This window comes from Saccopteryx leptura, chromosome 3 (assembly GCF_036850995.1).
Source record: "Saccopteryx leptura isolate mSacLep1 chromosome 3, mSacLep1_pri_phased_curated, whole genome shotgun sequence".
In the NCBI taxonomy this organism is placed as follows: Eukaryota; Metazoa; Chordata; class Mammalia; order Chiroptera; family Emballonuridae; genus Saccopteryx; species Saccopteryx leptura.
The window spans coordinates 283,688,349-283,704,714 of NC_089505.1; the positions used below are offsets into that span (position 1 = coordinate 283,688,349).

The 16,366-nt window shown below is 36.2% G+C and overlaps 1 protein-coding gene across 10 annotated transcripts in view; it reads right to left on the reverse strand.

The window, feature by feature from the left end:
* The window catches only part of BIRC6 (baculoviral IAP repeat containing 6), a 238,151-nt gene that overhangs the window by 125,151 nt on the left and 96,634 nt on the right, over positions 1–16,366 (reverse strand). For 8 of the 10 annotated variants that reach the window (XR_010750445.1, XM_066378557.1, XM_066378563.1 and 5 more), the window contains exons 24-29: positions 8,828–9,015; positions 7,770–8,102; positions 7,432–7,531; positions 3,818–4,032; positions 3,435–3,643; positions 2,581–2,927 (exon numbers count right to left, since the gene is read on the reverse strand). Coding sequence is in view for 9 of the 10 variants with exons in the window: in XM_066378557.1 (XP_066234654.1) it covers positions 2,581–2,927; positions 3,435–3,643; positions 3,818–4,032; positions 7,432–7,531; positions 7,770–8,102; positions 8,828–9,015 (1,392 nt within the window). In the remaining variant the exon portion in view is untranslated. The remainder of the gene's footprint in view (positions 1–2,580; positions 2,928–3,434; positions 3,644–3,817; positions 4,033–7,431; positions 7,532–7,769; positions 8,103–8,827; positions 9,016–16,366) is intronic. The other 2 variants (XM_066378565.1, XM_066378564.1) reach the window with 1 other exon arrangement.

A 16,366-nucleotide genomic window follows, 5' to 3' on the forward strand; every position in this document is an offset into this window, starting at 1 on the left:
GGAGAAATCCCGTTCTGGTAGGTCATCAGTCAGTGACGACTCTGTAGAGGCTATACGGGATAGCTACCTAAGGAGCCCTAAAAAATCTGTGCGTGAACCCACATCGAACTGCACTGAATAGGTATGAAACAGGGAGAGTTTTCCTTTTATTTGGTGCAGATTTCACATTTTTATCATCTTTTGTTGCTTTCTTGTGACCAGTCAAAAGTGCACCATAGGCCCTGGCAGGTTGGCTCAGTGGTAGAGCATCGGCCTGGCATGCAGGAGTCCCGGGTTCAATTCCCGGCCAGGGCACACAGAAGAAGCACCCATCTGCTTCTCCACCCCTCCCCCTCTCTTTCCTCTCTGTCTCTCTCTCTCTCCCCCTTCCGCAGCCAAGGCTCCATTGGAGCAAAGTTGGCCCGGGCGCTGATGATGGCTCTATGGCCTCTGCCTCATGCACTAGAATGGCTCTGGTTGCAACACAGCATCGCCCCCTGGTAGGCATGCTGGGTGGATCCTGGTCGGGCGCATGCAGGAGTCAGACTGCCTCCCCGTTTCCAACTTCAGAAAAATACAAAAAAAAAAAAAAGTGCACCATGACTTTACGGACACACTGTATTTCTTGTATGTGGAATTGGATGTATCAGATGACTATGTGTTTGTACATTAGCAATAATCAAAAGTATCTCCTGGATAGAAAATGACAGCTCTATATTAGCTTAGCAATTATTAAGTTTTTGCTATTGCACATATAGACAATATTTATTATTTTGCCAGTAACACAGTAACATGGTATAGTGGTTTTCAACCTTTTAACACTTAGGGACTGGTGAAAATAGAATTATTTTGGGGCCTGCTAAAGCAGAAATAACCTGAGCATAAGCTAATTTGACTAAGAACATTGCGTCTATAATCTTCATACATCAGGGTGGTTAACTTTTTCAGATTGGCACAAAATTTCTGGCAGACTGGTCCATGGACCAGCAGTTGAAAAATATTGATGCGGTACAAGGGATCCTAGGGTTATGACACAGTTCTGTTCCAACGACAGCAACGTAACCTGAATTTTGGTTTAAGTCAAAACACACCTTTGTCTAACACAGGGGTCCCCAAACTTTTTACACAGGGGGCCAGTTCACTGTCCCTCAGACCATTGGAGGGCCGGACTATAAAAAAAACTATGAACAAATCCCTATGCACACTGCACAGGTCTTATTTTAAAGTAAAAAAAACAAAACGGGAATAAATACAATATTTAAAATAAAGAACAAGGAAATTTAAATCAACCAACTGACCAGTATTTCTTTTTTTTTTTTTTTACAGAGGCAGAGATAGACAGGGACAGACAGACAGGAACGGAGATAGATGAGAAGCATCAATCATCAGTTTCTCGTTGCGCATTGCGACTTCTTAGTTGTTCATTGATTGCTTTCTCACACGTGCCTTGACCGCGGGCCTTCAGCAGACCGAGCAACCCCCTGCTGGAGCCAGCGACCTTGGGTCTAAGCTGCTGACCAGTATTTCAATGGGAACTATGCTCCTCTCACTGACCACCAATGAAAGAGGTGCCCCTTCCAGAAGTAAGGCGGGTTCCGGATAAATGGCCTCAGGGGGCCGCATGTGGCCCACGGGCCGTAGTTTGGGGACCCCTGGTCTAACACAAATGGAACACTTGTGCTTTTTACAGTACAAAATGGCACAGTTGAGCGTACTTGGGGACACCAACTCTCTCATTCATAGGCCGCATTACTGTATATCAGGGGTCCCCAAACTACGGCCCGTGGGCCACATGCGGCCCCCTGAGGCCATTTATCTGGCCCCCCGCCACACTTCCGGAAGGGGTACCTCTTTCATTGGTGGTCAGTGAGAGACGCAAAGCATGGCATCGCTCACATACAGTGCTACTTCCAGTGACGTGGGATGCACGCCTCACGGCTCCGGAAGCACGTCACATGACTTGTTACATCTAGCAGTGACAAAAATGGAACCGGACATTGACCATTTCATTAGCCAAAAGCAGGCCCGTAGTTCCCATTGAAATACTGGTCAGTTTATTGATTTAAATTTACTTGTTCTTTACTTTAAATATTGTATTTGTTCCTGTTTTGTTTTTTTACTTTAAAATAAGATATGTGCAGTGTGCATAGGGATTTGTTCATAGTTTTTTTATAGTCTGGCACTCCAATGGTCTGAGAGACAGTGAACTGGCCCCCTGTGTAAAAAGTTTGGGGACCCCTGCTGTATATTCTTCCGCCAAGTGCAACCAGACTAGTCCGCTCACACAATCCATAAGTATAATGCTAACAGTGTAAGCTGAAACATATCTCAATTTTTTATGGGAGTGAGTGTTGCAAATTCAAAACATCGTATGTCTAGACTGTCATAACCCGAGGACCCCCTGTATATCAATAATAGAAACTAAAAAAAAATAATCAAAAAAATCCATGAGAAAAAAACAAAAATGAATGTAATACTCACATAGAAAGGATATCAAAATTAACAACACCCAGGAAGCATCAAGACATTGTCAACAAAATACTCAACAATATCACATCAAATATATTCCCAGTCTTTAAAACATGTAAGCCAAATACAAACCATTGGAAGAATGAAGAAGGCTGAGCAAAGTATCCAATAAATATCTGATGATAGTACGTAACTGCTCTGTGGAAGACGCCTGAATCAAATCTTTTCGATCTGATGTTTCATTCAACATCCTTCTACTTGCACCTAGAGCTACTCTGAGCCTCTGCACTGCATTATGAGCCAAATTTAGTTGAAGCTGTAGCTGAATACAATCCTGATAGGAGGAAAAAACTCTACTGTCTTCTTCGACTGCCTTGTCTGGCTTTCGCAAGAAGTACTGTGCATTGTTAGCACTGTTGAGAGGAGGAAGATCAATACTTTGCAAAAGAGTTTCCAGTCGATGACAAGCTAAGTTATACCTATTAGTAAAAAAAAAAAGAACAAAATCATTTCTGCAATGTTCTTTAATATACATATATGGATACATACTAAAAATTATATTTACAAAACATGTTTATTATACACAACCATATATATTGGGTCTGGCCTGTGGTAGTACAGTGAATAAACCATCAACCTGGAATGCTGAGGTCGCTAGTTAGAAACCCTGGGTTTGCCATATACGACAAGAAACCAATGAATAACTAAAGTGAAACAACTATAAGTTTATACTTCTCACTCCCCACCTCCAGTAAAATCAATAAATAATATTATTTTTTAAAAATCACTTGGTAAGTACTAAATAGAGCAATTATTTAATCACAATATATGAGTGCACTGAACATTACTGTAACATGCCAGTATCCTACTTCCTTCTGCTCTTTTCCATATACTTATGAAAGTACATTACTTAACCAATACATGCAAGACATTTTACAAATGTAGGGTTTCAATAAGATTAAAATATTCTTCAATATGCTACCAACCTGCACTGTATATCCTCCTGCAGAGCAACCATCATTGTTAAATGCTGGTCAATTTCTGGTTGGTTTGCAGATTCTCCTTCTCCCCTTAGAGGGTCATGCATTAACTTCAGTTCACTCTCCCAAGGCAAGATGTAGGTATGACCATAGTAAAATCCTAATGGGATTTTGGCTCTAGCATTTGTACTTCCGTAACGTCCAATGACAGTGATCTAAAATGAAAAATTTTAAATATACATACACACCCACCTTCAACAACAGAAATCTGAGTAATGTATTTAAAAAGTTGACAGTTATACTTTTTAATTATATGTCAGAATATTTTCCATAACTTGTCAGAAAAATGGAACGCTTATCAATTAATTCACTTTTTTAAAGTTTTTTACCTTCATAAATCTGCACACAGGAGGTGGTATCAAGTCATGAAGAATTAGTGAATGAGTGCTAATATCAGTTGCCACTACCAATCGTCTCCCATCCACCTCTTCTCCTAATGTCCAAATGTCAATGGACAAGGAGGCCAGGTCTCCACAAGTGGGAATCAATACATCCGTCAACAATATTGGTCTGCCAAAATCCAAGGTCACAAACCTCCTTGCCCCTACAAGAGAGAGAGCAAAGGTTGACCAAAAATATCATATATCAATTCAGCAAAAGATATACTTAAAAACAGTCTGGAACATCTTAAAAATGAAATTAACGGGCCCTGGCCAGTTGGCTCAGTGGTAGAGAGTCGGCCTGGCGTGCAGGGGACCCGGGTTCGATTCCCGGCCAGGGCACATAGGAGAAGCACCCATTTGCTTCTCCACCCTCCCCTCCTTCCTCTCTGTCTCTCTCTTCCCCTCCCGCAGCCAAGGCTCCATTGGAGCAAAGATGGCCCGGGCGCTGGGGATGGCTCCTTGGCCTCTGCCCCAGGCGCTAGAGTGGCTCTGGTAGCAACAGAGCGACGCCCCAGAGGGGCAGAGCATCGCTCCCTGGTGGGCGTGCCGGGTGGATCCCGGTCGGGCGCATGCGGGAGTCTATCTGACTGTCTCTCCCCGTTTCCAGCTTCAGAAAAATGCAAAAAAAAAAAAAAATGAAATTAACGTATAAACCTTCAAATAAATGAGAAGTTAGTACTTTTCATTGAAAAAAACATGTGAAACTTCAATCTATGTTAGTTTAAACCCCAAAACTTATGTAAAAAATATATATAATAGTAAGTCTGTTTTCTATAAAGGCAATCAACTATACATAAAAACTTAATTTAAAACATTAAATGAAAATTTTAAATAAAAAATAGTATATAGATTAGTTCCATAATAGTATATAGATTAGTGCTCTTTTTTAGCTATTTGGTCTTTCTTTAAAAATTTCACTAGATGCACTAATAATACCAAATTGTAATACCTGATTTTAGTTTTCCTAAACCTTTTTTTCACTTCATCTGCGGTTACATCTTACAATGGGGTTAAAATGCAAGGTACAAAGTACAGGTTGAAACATGTAGTCATTTCAACCACTAATAAAATCCCTTAGGAAGATTCCCTAATGGAGACAGATACAGTTTATCTCAGTGTACAGACACATCACTGTTCTTCAGCTCAGTACCATATGAAGCAGATGGCTTGCTCGAGTAGTAAGGGCTACACTAAAGAGGTAGTATGTGTTTTTGTGTAATCACTAGAATCATAGTCAGCATGAGATGCTTACAATAAGGAAAAGCAAAAATGATCTGAGAAGAATGAAGGGAAAAGAAGATTTGCATACCTCTCCTCACACACTCTTCAGGAGCATGCTCAAGTAGTAAAACACTAAGTAGAGTCATTAGTAATACTTGGGTTGGGGTAAGGTACAGCTAGTAACCTTACCACGTAAATTTTACAGTAATAAAACCAATTAAATTAAACTTCTAGCACTAGAGCATTTCTCAATGGAGCTAGTTTAAAAAAAACAGGCAGGTAGCAATATTTTCATGAAAAAAAGCAATTCAACCAAAAAACCCCCATAATTTTCCTCAATAGAAAGATTATGTGCTATAGTCAATTTCATAGATAAAAAAACAAATCTAGTGTAAACAACTGATATTTCATAAGACTGAAGAACTAATTACAGTTTTTATGATATACACACTAATACTGTTACCAATGAATGATTAGTTGGGCAGAAAACAGCATTCTGACTTTTGCTATTTCAAAGAAGCTCTCTTCCAGCCCATTGTAATAAAGTAAATATGATTTAATTCTTTACAAAATAAAAGTGATGCAGTATGCGCTATATTCAAGTACTTCCTCCATAAAGCACACCTAAGGATTTTGTTGGGATTCCACTGCTGCTCAACCCCAGCAAAGAGTTGGTAAAGTGTAAGTAAAAATTGCCTATACCTTATTAGTAAACATGTTCTAATTGAAAGCACCAATCCTGATCACAGGGCTCTAGCATATAAACAGGGTACAAGCTTAGGTAAAATTTCAATCATTTAGAGACCATCAAGTGTTATTAATCTTAAATGGTCATTATAATTAGCATTAGTCTGTCTGCTATTCTCAAGAAATGGTTCCAATACCAGAATGCTAATCTTAGGAATACCCTTTTTTTTTTTTTTTTTTGTATTTTTCCTAAGTTAGAAGCAAGAAGGCAGACAGAATCCCAAATGCACCCAACCAGGATCCACCTAGCATGCCCACCAGGGGGCGGCGATGCTCTGCCCATCTGGAACATTGCTCCATTGTGACCAGAGCCATTCTAGCGCCTGAAGCAGAGGCCATGGAGCAGTCCTCAGCGCCTAGGCCATCTCTGCTCCAATGGATCCTTTGCTGTGGGAGGGGAAGAGAGAAGTAAGAGAGGAAAAAGAGGGGGAGGGGTGGAGAAGCAGATGGGCACTTCTCCTGTGTGCCCTGACTGGGAATTGAACCCAGGATTTCTACATGCCAGGCTGACACTCTAATGCTGAGCCAACCAGCCAGGAACTGGAATACCTTTTTTTTGTTTTTAAAGCAAAAGAGAGAGACAAACGGGAAAAAAGAAATATAAGAAACATTTAACTCACAGTTGCAATATCTTAGTTGTTCACTGACTGGTTTCTCATATGTTCCTTAATGAGGGACCTCTAGCCAAGCCAATGACCACTTGCTCAAGCCAGGCAGCATGGACTCATGTCTAATGTCTGTGATCGCACGCTCAAGTCTGCAACCTCACACTCAAGCTGGTGACCTCCAGGTTTCAAACCTGGGTCTTCAGCATCCCAGGCTGACGTTGCCCTGTGCCACTATCCATTACACCACTCCACCACTGCCTGGTAAGGCAGGAATACTACTTCTCTCTCTCTCTCTCTTTCTCTGTGTGTGTGTGTGTGTGTGCGCGCGCGCGCGCCTGTGTGTGTGTGTTTGACAGAGACAGAGAGGGACAGATAGGGACAGACAGAAAGGAAGAGAGATGAGAAGCATCAATTCTTTGTTGTGGCACCTCAAGTGTTCATTGATTGCTTTCTCATATGTGCCTTGACCAGGGAGCTACAGCAGAGCAAGTGACCCCTTGCTCAACCCAGCGACCTTGGGCTTCAAGCCAGTGACCTTTGGGCACAAGCTGGGTGAGCCTGTCCTCAAGCCGGATGAGCCCGTGCTCAAGCCAGCGACCTCAGGGTTTCAAACATGGGGCCTCTGCGTCCCAGTTCAATGCTCTATCCACTGTGTCACCGCCTGGTCAGGCAGGAATACTACTTCTTTAAGTGTAATTTCTACTGTAATGGTATTTGAGCAGCTACTTTGGAGACAAATACTTATGTTAACCATAGTTCAACAGGCAAGATTCATATACAGATCAAATCCATTGTTTGGACAAACTACTGAACCTATTTATCAGCATTCTTCCCTTCAACTGGTAAGCACACATCGTGAGCCCTTGGTAACATCTACTTACCCAAGAACAAATGTGGTATTGTCAAAGGGAAATCAAACTACACAAATCTTCAAAGGACCAACACTCTAGGCAAGAAAAACATTTTAAGAAGGTCAAAGATTACCTGAATGCATTCGCTCTATTATAATGGACTGGTGAGGTGGAGGTTGAAGAAAATGTGAAGCATGAGAAATTGCAAGAGCTAGGCCAGAACCAAGTGGATTCTAAAAAAGAAAAAAGTACAACTATATTGACATCACTCTTGCTCTAGAAAAACTAGTAATCATAATATCAAAATTACAAGTCTTAGTGCTTAATGTACATTCTATAACATTTTATTTAAAACAATAAAATTTGCTATATCAAGTTGGTAAAATAAAATTTTGCCTTTTGAAGTTAGTATATATTTCAAGTTATTTTTAAATGACTAAGCAAACACCTATTTAAAATATAACAATTTACCATTCTGGACTTGTTGGAATTTTTGTTATGTGCAGCAAGATTGACTGCTGGGGGATCAATGACTGAGCCTGGGAAAAGCTGTGCAAGTTCAGCATTAATCACAACGGAAACCGCTTCATTGGGTGGTGTGAGTGGTGGAGTCATAAAAAGTGGTGTTGTTTTTGGAGTGGGTGGAATAACATCAGATGGATGAATGAAGAATCCAGGGGCTGCCACTGGGTTGGAAGGCACAGAGTTGTGAACAGGACCTACTGCTGATGTTGCTGATGCTGCTGATGCTGCTGCAGCTGCTGCAGCTGTTGTCTGATGTAACTTGGCTTCCAGCTTTGCTTTCTGCAAGAAAGGTAAAAGCAACAAATATAGACTAACCCTGCCTACCTAAATTGTGGGAAATGCTACATGGGTATATAGTCTAAAGATAAAATGAACAACTGGATCCTAGTCAAATAAAAATGAAATTAAATAAAAAGTGGAAAGTACAAAAAGGGTATTTCTTTGCTACATATGCATCTTTAGATATTTAATATAAAATTTCCTGAGCATCTGGAAACTAGAACTTTCTCAAAGCAAAGGTGGAAAGAAAGAACTAAATATAAATAAGAAAACAAAGTTCTCCTAAAAACAAAATATTAACAGGAAATGAACTCATATATTGCCTAGCTTGATGTAATTTGTCACCTGGAATTGCATAGGTTGCATTTAGGCCATGATGAAATCTCCAAATTTTGTTTTAGGTTCTTCAATTCATGTAAAGAGTAAATGGTAACCATAATGTTTGACCAAGAGTGTTTAAACGTATGTAAGAATGAATTTTACTCAAATATTGTAATAAAAGTATGAATTATATTCCCTCAATATGTTATCAAAGAAAAAGTCTTTTCATAATTTTTAAAAATTTAAATATATCACAAAGACTTTACCTCAATTTTTGTAGAAAATGCTTAGTTCAGATCAGTCAACCTACTTTCCTTTACGAAAATAATGGTCATTTTTACAGTACTTTTTTCAGCTTTTGAAGTTTAGAGACAGCATGAACAAAGAGCCAAATAGTCTCCAACCTGTTGCTGAAGCTTCAAAAGCTGCTGCTGTTTCTCTTGCAGCACCTGTAGCTGTTGCTCGGCTGAAGCCATTGCATGAGAGAGAGACTGCAAAGCTACCTGGGCTGCTGAACTCAGGGCTGTCGAAGCTTCCCCAACTGTCCCAGATGATAGTCCACCTACTGCAGGAGTAACCCCGAAGGAACTCACTGGCATAAGACAAGGGGGGAAAAAAAACAGGATGAAGAAAATGTTCACAGTTAAACACATTCAAAGTACTATACTATTTTGACAAAACTATAGTTAATTTTCATTTTGAAAGACAGAAATTCTAGAGAGTATAAATAAGGAAATCTTAATAGTAAGTCTATTGATAATAATAATAATATTCAAATTTAAGAGATCCAGGAATGACTTTTAAATCAAAGAAAAATTAGTCAGTATACATTTAAGTTTAAAAATATTTTCAGCATAGTCTATATAACAAGAGAAAAAGAAGGACCCAGCAATTCCACTTCTGATATTTATCCAAAGAAACCCAAAACATTAAATTTAAAAGACATGTATATCCATATGCTCACTGCAGTATTATTTATAATAGGCAATATATGGGAACAATCTAGGTGTTCATCAACAGATGAATGGATATATATATAATAGGACAATGACTCAGCCATAAAAAGAATGAAAAATTTTGCCATCTGCAACCACATGGTGGACCTAGAGGGTATTATGTTCAACGAAGTCAGTCAGACAGAGAAAGACAAATGCCTAATGACTTCACGTATATGTGGAATCTAAAACACAAAATAAACAAACAGAAACAGACACGTATATACAGAGAACATTTGACTGCTTCCAGATGAAAGGGGCTTTGAGGGAATGAGTGAAAAACATAAAGGGATTAAGTACAAATCTACAGTTGCAGAATAGTCACGGGATGTTAGTACAGCATAGGGAATATAGTCAACAATATTGTAATAACTATCTATGGTGTTAGATGGGTACTAGATTAAACAGGGTTATTAATTCCTAAATTATATAAATGTGTAATCTTTGGGTTGTATCCCTGAAACTCATATTCTATGTGAACTGTAATTGTAAAATATAAAATTATTTTAAAAACTATTTTCAGCATAGAAATTTCATTTACTAGAGCTAAAAAAGTGAGTGGCCTTATCATATAATTGGAGCATAAGAAATTAACTGAAATTTGACCAAGATTTCTTACAAGCAACAATACTTCCTTTTCCCTCCCACCCCCTGAAAGAAAACTCAAAAAGCCTTCAGTTATAAGAACATCATTTAAAAAGACTGGTAACCCTTACTTCCTCATTTTAAAGCACAGCCTAGACAGTCTGGGCCACAATTTATGGAAAGCAGTTTCGTACCATATGCTCCCCCATAACACTAACACGGCAAGAGGCATTTCCCATGCACAAATAAGGCACATACTGCTTACCCATTAATACGTAGTATCATCATTAAAGATCTATAAAATCCCACAAGTTAAAAAATTTGAATTTCCTTTTAAATGTTACTCAAATATATATTATAAAAGACCACTTTCCCCATTAGATAGCTAACAATGTTTGCGGAAAACATTTTCAAAAAAGCTAGGATAAAAACAATTTCACAACTTAATCATACAGGTCTGCACAAAACAAGAAGTCGAGGCCAAGCCTAACAATACCATTAATATTTATTATAACAGGACTCTTGCTAGCAAGTTATATGGGTAACAGGTAACTGCTACAATAACAGCAAATATTTAGTATGCATAACCAGTGACTGTTTAGTTATTTACCACATTCAACAGATGAAGAACCCTGAGGGCAGATATTATAATTCTGTTTATTAGGTGATTCAGTAAAGAATGGCACAGAGAAATTATTCTGCAGAGCTGTAGGTGGTCAATTGAGGATTAGATCCAAAAGCAATATGATATGAAAGCCAATGTGAGGTACAGAGCTAAGTATAGAACTTACATCAACTCATTGCATTTTCTCAAAAGCACGTAAGTAGGTATTATTTTTATGCATTTCATAGATAATGAAAGTAGAAAGAAGTGATTACTCATAAATACTTGAAAAGGATAAAAAAATAATCTTACAGCATATTTTAATATCCAACAATGGCTATATTATGTCAGGGTTCAAACAAACTTAAAAACTATGCTAAAATAAATAAGCTAGTACTAACAACAAAACTATGCAAAGTCTCTTCAATAAATTTTTCCTCAAATTACAAAAACACATTTAATACAATGCAACATACTATACTTCATTTAATTTACATGAATACAACTAGAAAAAGTTGGTAAAAGAGAAATCATATTTCATATAACCTGTGTAGCCAAAATAAAATCCATTTGTTCCAACTAGTGTTCCACCAAAGCAACTCTAGAGAAAAAATATTAAGACTTACTTGTACTGTTGGAGTGATCTAAGTGATTTTCAATATTAATCATGTATACTTTAGCCCTTTACTGACTTTTAAATCTAGTATACAAATAATATTTATGGGAAAATTATCACTACAAACACACAAGAGACATAAACCATCCAAGAAAAGCAAGACATCAATCACTACAACACTAATTTTAAAATCTTTTGTATGGTCTGTTTTCAACATCCTTTTCTATTTTTATATCTAGTCTCAAAAACTAGATATAAAAACACAGAGTTGACAATAAGACAAAGATGAACATTATCACCAGTTATATTACATCATGCAGAAAGTCCTAGGAAGCGCAAAAGAGTAAAAAAAAGAAATAAAGATATAATGATCTGAAAAAGAACAAAGCAAACTCTTTATTAACAGATGATATAATTGTGTACATAAAAAACCCCTAGGAAAATACAAACTATTAGAATTAGCATATTAATATAGCAATGTCATCAGATATAAGATTAATATACACAATCAATTATACTATTACACAGCAACAAAAAAAATTGAAATAAAATTAAGAAAAATCTATTATAAAGATTATAATATTTATAATAGAATAAAATCAAATAGCTATGTAAAATCTAAAAAGGAAGTACAAAAATTCTACACTAAAAACTATAAAACATCAGCAAGAAAAATTAAAGACCTAAATATATTTAAAAATATACCATGTTAACAAACTGTAAGGCATAATATTAATATTTGGTCAATTCTCCCAAGCTGATTTATATTCAAATCCCAAATTAATAAATAATAAGCTTCTGTGGGTATGCTGACAAGCTGGTTCTAAAATGTATTATTATCTGTAAACACTATCTTAGTTACAGATAATACTACTATATTACATACTTGAAAACTGCTAAGAGACTAGATCTTAAATGTTCTTACTACAAAAAGGAAATAGTAATTATGTGATAGGTTGGAGGTGTTAGCTAACAATATGGTGGTAATCATTTTATAATTAGTATAAATTTATCAAATCAACACTGTATACAATAAACTTGCTCAGTGTTATATACCAATTATATCTCAATAAAGCTGGGAAAAAATGTTAATACAAAAACAACCAGAATTTTTAAGAAAGACTATCTTTAAAAAAAAAAGAATGCTGATGGATTCCACTCCTGGGTATATACCTAAGAGAACTAAAAGCATGTTTCACACAAAAACCTAAACAAAGGTATTCACATTAGTATTCTGCTTAATAGTTAAGAGGGAAAAAAAAGCAAAAATACCATTAACTGCTGAGTCATTAAACAAAATGTGGTATATCTGTATTTTTTTAAAAAGTGGTCTTTCCACACAATGAAATATTATTTATCTATAAAAAAAGAATGGCCTGACCTCTGGTGGTGCAGTGGATAAAGCGTCAACCTGGGAACACTGAGGTTGCCGGTTCAAAACTCTGCACATGTCTGGTCAAGGCATATATGGGAGTTGATGCTTCCTGCTCCTCCCCCCTTTCTCTCTCTCTCTCTCTCTCTCTCTCTCTCTCTCTCTCTGTCTCTCTCTCCCTCCCTCCCTCTCTCTCCCTCCCTCCTCTCTAAAAATGAATAAATAAAAATAAATAAAAAAGAATGATGCACTATATGCCAAATGGATTAACCTTGAAAATATTATACTAAGTGAAAGAAGCCAGACAAAAAGGCCACATATTATATGATTATATATTATTCACATGAAATGTCCAGGATAGACAAAATCCAGAGACACAAAATGTATTAGTGATTGCCCAGAGATGGAAGGAGAAGGGAATAGGGAGTGACTACTAATGGCTAAGGAGTTTCTTTTTACAGTGATGAAAATGTCTGGAGAATTACACAATGGTGATGACTACACACTACTGTGAAATTTTGTATCAGTACTTTAAATATACCAAAAAAGAAAGATAAAGTTGGCAGACTTCAGATTTCAAGACTTAAAAGTAAGCTACAATAATAATTAGGACAATGAGGTATTGGTATAAGGCTAGACTAACTAAACAATGGAACAAAAATAGATTCATACAGAGTAGACACATGATTTTCACAGAGGTAACACTGCAGTAGAGTGAAAAAGGATAGATTCCCCCCCATAAATTATAACATAGCAATAGAGAAGTAGTAGCCAAGATGAACTAAAAGATAATAGCCATAATATTAAGTGAGACTTAAAGATTGAAAATCATACCAGTTATAGTGAATTGGTATAACATACATAAAATTGAAGACACAAAAAAAGAGAATATAAAAAAGAGAGCAGAAGCAATTTTTGAACAGCTAACAGCTGAGATCTTTCTATAGCTGATCCAAGTAAGGATTCAAGAATGAATCTCACAGCTTGAGCACTGTCAGTGACCTTCAGAAAGGAATAATAAGACTGCCAGTGGCATCTCACAAAAACAGCATAAGATAAAAGAAAAGATTATCTTTAATTTTTTACTTATTGATTGATTTGAGAGAGAGAAACATCAATTTGTTGTTCTACCCATTTATGCATTCACTGGTTGATTCTTATATATGATCTGACTGGGGATCAAACCCACAACCTTGGAGTACTGGGATGATGGTCTATAAACAACCAAGCTACCCAGGCAGGACTAGCAAAGATTATTTTTAAATCACTAGGAGAAAGAATAGCTAACTTAGAATTCTCTAACATGAAAATATGACTTCAAGAATAAAAACGGCCTGGCCAAGCAGTAGTGGAGTGAATAGAGGATTGGACTGGGATACAGAGGACCCAGGTTCGAAACTGTGAAGTCACCAGCTTGAGTCCTGAGTCGCTAGCTTGAGCATGGGATCAAAGACAAGACCCCATTGTTGCTACCTTGAGACCAAAGGTCGCTGACTTGAGCCCAAAGTTGCTGGCTTGAACAAGGGGTCACTCGGTCTGCTGTAGACCCTGGTCAAGCCACATATGAGAAAGCAATCAATGACAACTAAGGTGCCACAAGAAAGAATTGATGCTTCTCATCTCTCTCCTTTCCTGTCTGTCTGTCCCTATCTGTCCCTCTCTCTGTCTCTGTCAAAAAAAAGGACAAAAACGATACCTCTTAATGCAAATAAACCAAATATAAAATGTTATTCTGATATTCAGATAATTTAATTACATACTGAAAATTAGGTAATTCCATAAAATTGATTATGCTGATTTAATAATGATAAATGTATCATGATATAAGTAACATGATTATGATAAAAATGGCATCAGTTATTAAAGAGGAAATCCATATTTAAGGTACTAATGCATGTGTTACATCTATAGAGGTAAAAGTGACATATCTAGTACTTGTTTTGAAGTACTGAAGTAAAGAAAAAAGATAAAAGAAATGTGGAAAATATCAGTAATATTGGAACCTAGATAATGGGTAGGAGGTTTGTTCATCTAATTATTCAAAAAATATTTGAAAAATTTCCCAAAAAAACTAAGTTACTTCATCAGTAGACAAGAACATAAAAGAAATCTTCTAAGGTAGTTTTCAGACATAAAATCATACCAGATAAAAGCTAAAAAAAAAAAATTATTAAATAAATCCAAATGAATATTGAATATAAAAACTATGAAAATAACATATTATGGGTATTAAAATACACTTCAAGTATAAAATCACAATGCCATATATATTGGGAAGATATTTGCATTGTATGGGAAAAACAGCAACAGGACTTCTAGATGTCAGTGATATGTCTATATTATGACCTCTGGGACAACTGCTAATAATAGTAAAAAGTAGAGAAATAAAAAATAAAAACGTAGTCATCAAAAAAAGGGGAGAAAATATACAACTGCCATGACGAAAAATATAATAGAATATATAAAACCTAACATTTAAACACAAATATATCAGTAATTACATTAAATGTAAATTAAATATTCCAAATGAAAGACAAAGGATCAGAATGAATTAAATAAGGCAACCACATGTTGCTTTTAAAAGAATGTCTAAATATAAGAAGACAATGAAATGTTGAAAATAAAAAAAAGGAAAACATATATTATACATACAGATAATAACCAAAAGAAAGCTAATGCTAGGTATATAAATATCAAACTACTTTTAGGGAAAATAGCAATCTTAGAGATAAAGAGGTAATTCATAACATTGAGGTTTTAAATTACAAGAAAGATCGAACCATTCTAAATTCGTGTCATAGTTTCAAAATGGACAAAGTAAAAAGCGATGAAACTAAAATAGACAAATTTTAACACCAATCTTCTTTGAAAAATAAAGTAGCTAAAGTAATGGATATACAATAAGCAAACTTGCCCAAATGGTTATGTAGAATATAACTTCCCCAACAAGTGCTAAGTAAACATTATTGGCAAGCATTCATGGAATATTTATAAAAGCTGACCCTCTACAATTTCTAACATATCTTGCAAGATTGATAGAGTATTTGTTTTGACCACTACCAATTTAATAATTTAATTTAAATAAGAATCAATAACAAGATAACTAGAAAATCCTCATATATCTGGCATCAAGAAGTGCATTTCTTTAACATTAGTTACTAGAGTGGAATATATGACAACCCTATGAAGCAGCAAATCAACTTTTACACTCATATCCAAGAGAATACTGTATCCATTAGTACTAACGGTATTACAATGGAACCCAAATGTTAATCAACAGTATACAAAGCAGGTCTGAATTCATAAATTTTATTTTATTCATATAATAAAATCTTAAACAGCAATGGAAAAGGGCCAACAATCTACATATATTCAATAACATGGGTGAATTTAACAATGGGTAATGTTGGACAGAAAGCAAATTCAATTTTTATATTCTACAGACCCTAAACAGCCAGTGTTTAGGAATGCATAATTAAGTGGCGATAACAAAGAAATAAGCAAAAATCAAAAAGCTGATCCCTCGAGGCCCAAGCACATAGTTCAGTTGGTTAGAGCAGTGGTCTCCAAATTTTTTTGGGCCACGGACCGGTTTAATGTCAGAAAATATTTTCACGGACCAGCCTTTAGGGTGGGACAGATAAATGTATCATGTGACCGAGACAAGCGTCAATGTAACAGAGGGAATCTGGTCATTTTTTAAAAATAAAACATCATTCAGACTTAAATACAAATAAAACGAAAATAATATAAGTTATTTATTCTTTCTCT